General features: G+C 41.7%; 1 protein-coding gene and 1 long non-coding RNA gene across 2 annotated transcripts in view; both read right to left on the bottom strand.

The window, feature by feature from the left end:
* Positions 1-1,857: 1,857 nt before the first annotated feature.
* LOC107572391 (stonustoxin subunit alpha-like) lies at positions 1,858-2,534 on the bottom strand (the record flags this gene model as incomplete). Its single annotated transcript, XM_016258830.1, has 2 exons — positions 1,858-2,427; positions 2,513-2,534. Coding segments are annotated over 2 exons (579 nt in total), but the record flags the coding sequence as incomplete, so codon positions are not given.
* A 1-nt stretch (position 2,535) lies between these two features.
* LOC107572392 (uncharacterized) overlaps positions 2,536-3,527 on the bottom strand; it is an 8,047-nt gene continuing 7,055 nt past the window's right edge. The window contains exon 3 of the long non-coding RNA XR_001607333.1: positions 2,536-2,559. This is a non-coding gene — a long non-coding RNA (uncharacterized lncRNA). The remainder of the gene's footprint in view (positions 2,560-3,527) is intronic.

Below are 3,527 nucleotides of genomic sequence, written 5' to 3' on the forward strand. Positions count from 1 at the left end.
AACATAGGCCATACATACATGTACCATCTCTGCAAAAAACATCAGAAATGTACACTTGCTGGCTACTGCTGCTTGCTATTGCTAACTCTCTTCTTCTTCTTTGGTGTGTATTGGCTTGTAGCACAAAATAAACCATAAAAACCCATCAAAACAAATAAACAAACTAGAAATTCAAACAAAACAAATAAATAAATAAAAAAACAATCAAAAAGACTATATTCGTTTATATGAGCCGATTTGACCAAATTATGGTGACTAATGGCACTTTTCCACTGCATGGTACGCACGGTACGGTTCACTTTTTGGGGGTTTTCCACTGGGTACAGTACCTGGTACCTGGTACTTTTTTTAGTACCACCTCGGTTGGGGTTCCAAGTGAACCGTACCGTTACCAAAACAGAACAAAAAAAAACAAAAAAACCAAAAAAAAAAAAAAAAAAAATTAGAAAAAAAAAAAAAAAAAAAACAACTATCAAAAAACTATATTTGTTTATATGAGTCGATTTGACCAAATTATGGTGACTAATGGCACTTTTCCACTGCATGGTACGGCACAGTACGGTTCACTTTTTGGGGGTTTTCCACTGGGTACAGTACCTGGTGCCTGGTACTTTTTTTAGTACCACCTCGGTTGGGGTTCCAAGTGAACCGTACCGTTACCAAAACATGACGTGTAAACTCTGCTGAACACGGATTGGCCGGAGAGAGAATCGTCACTACCTGCGTCACTGAACTTGCGACACAAACACAACAGAACCGCTAGATTTAAATCAACCGCTAGATTTAAATCAGCACAGCCAGCGAAGGATCGAACGCAACGGTTCTGAACGAGCGCACCTTTTTTTTAACAACCAAAAAGTGTTGTTGTCCATTACGGAAGAACAGACGTTCCTCTCGTTGATAGCAGTGGAGCGGATCCAGCGAGAGCTTGATGGGGAGACGAGGAATGAAAACATTTTTTTTAGGAGTCGTGGTAGTAGAGGCGGCGCAACTATAATGACATGTGAATAATCCCGCCCACTCTAAAGCGATACTGAACTGCAGTGGAAACGCAAACTGAACCGTGCCGTACTGAGCCGTGCCGAGCCGAGTCATACCACGCAGTGGAAAAGTGCCAGAAAAGGCCCAGTGTCATGATTCCGGACTATAATCCCATCTTGGTTTTGGGTTTTCTTCTTCTTTAGATTTGATTGGTGGCTGACAACCAATTTTAAAGGTGCATTATCGCCACATACCAGTTACCTCACAATTTTTACACAAACCTGTTGGATGTTTGCCTATTTTGAATATTGTCTGATTCAGTATGTCCTATTCTAAGCCGAGTGAACAAAACCTCTTCTTTTCTGTTTCTGCCCCTCATTCTGCCAACACCGACTTTTTCCTGAATATTATAAAGATGTCGACCTGTGTCGCTTACATCCCAGTATTGTTGCCATTTATCCGTCATTCAAGATTTTATAATACTCTTTCCCTCAGTTCTACTTAATGGGTCATTTAAATCCAGTTTGTCGTTTCAATTACAATTTAGCCACCTTTTGCTAACTCTCTCTACCACATGGCTTTACTTAAGAAAACCTAAAACACCCTAGCACCCCTAGTGGTAAGGAAGAAAACTGCCCACAAAATTCTTATTAACAGGCTCATATCTGGCCCACACTGGGGCATCATTGGATTAATGTGGGCAGTCCCATAGTGTAGGCTGCTCACAGAGAGCCTGCGGTGAGCCCAAAGCTGTGGGCCTCACCTGGGCAAGCCCACACTGGGCCTGTTTAGGTATGGTGTGGGCTGGACCTAGCCCACTGTGCCCGCAAAAAGCCAGCATGGGCCCCCCGCAAGGACATGTTTGCAGGGGACTCTGTGTGTGTGTCAGTCAGTTGTGTGTGTGCTTAATGTGACACAGAGACACTGAAGAGTTGTTATAATAAACTCTAAATCCAACGTGTAGAGGTTGAGTGAATGTTTGTGTGAATGTGTGTGAGTGTGTGTGTGTGTCAGAGACGCTGTAGAAGGACAGAGAGCCGGCCGACTCGTCCAGAGACACTCCTACTCTCTTACAGGAGTCTGAAGCAGCAGAGATGACAGTTTCCTTATCATTGTGATGGACAGTGAATCTGTGATCAGAGCAGATCAGACTCCAGGAGTTCACATTATATCCAAACACACAGTCATAACTCCAGCTCACTCCTTTCCTCTGGATTTCTTTATAAGCCACTGCTATTTCAGGATCATTTCCACTCCATTCAGTCTCCCAGTAACAGCATCCAGTCAGACTCTCTGAACACAGAACCTGAGGATTATTCCCATCAAATCTGTCCGGATGATCAGGATATGACTGCTCCTCTTTCGCATATGTCACCTTTCTGTTCTCCTCAGACAGAATGAGGAAAATATTTGCTGTGTTTGGATCCAGTGTGAGATCACAGGCATCTGAACACAAGACACACACATTACAACACACACATTTACAACTAAACTACAAACAAGAAAACTGTGTGTCTGATTGAGGACTTACATTTGTGGAGTCCTGATGTGATCCTGAATTCTCATCCATGATCCACACTAGAAAACACACACACACACAGTGTCTATTAGTTTCTCACACAAACACACAAAATCTTCTCATATTGAGGACACAAACTCTCATCTTTTTTCATTCGATTGTTTTACACAAACTCTCTTATATCTGTCTCAAGCAACCTAGTGTAGCATCTGCATAGAATCATGCATGATCTTTGGGTTTTATGGCTTAAGAGACCCTTTTAGCTTTTGACATTTGCATATAAATTACAGTCCTGGTCACAGACATTACACTTATATGGGTGCTAAATGTCAGTTGGTTCCCCCCCACTATCAAGGAGATGCTAAACAGTTTCACCACTCTCGTTTTCCCTTTGGAGTTTCAAACACATTCCAAAGAGACGTAAATGACCCCCGGGGCCAGGCACAGTGGGCCTGGCTGACCAAGCAAACTAACACACACACACGTAAAGACCTTTTACTCTATTATACTCTACAAATATATCTGGTATATTGCATGTGTTGTTTGTACGTTTCCCTATTAGATTAGCTGAGCTACCACTCGTTATTTGTATTAGTTAAAGTCCTAAACACTGATATTCAGATGTATGGATGTATCTTTGGTTTAATCGATTCTAAAGGTTTCTTTCTTGGTATCAATATTATCTGCTCTTTATTCTTCAAACAGTATGTGATTGTGAAACGCATCATACGATTTGTACTATATTTTGGGTCAAACCTGCAAAAATTCCAGACCGGCCATAAAACATGCAAATGGGCCATAAAGGGAAACAAAAGAAACTTCTCCCGCTCAAAAATTCACACCTGGTATTGGCCAGTCCACCCAGAATAGGAACCCTCAAAAGTGATTAGCCCGAAATAATCTTTGCTCAGAAACCCTCTTGGTTTGAGACAACACCTTTCCAAGACTCTTAAGATCTTCCTCTTGAGTTTTATTTTCAGGCAGTTTTTATCTTCAAGTAACTTTAGTCGCTGTGGACTTTTCCTTC

Source organism: Sinocyclocheilus grahami, unplaced genomic scaffold, assembly GCF_001515645.1.
Source record: "Sinocyclocheilus grahami isolate Dianchi unplaced genomic scaffold, SAMN03320097.WGS_v1.1 scaffold1744.1, whole genome shotgun sequence".
In the NCBI taxonomy this organism is placed as follows: Eukaryota; Metazoa; Chordata; class Actinopteri; order Cypriniformes; family Cyprinidae; genus Sinocyclocheilus; species Sinocyclocheilus grahami.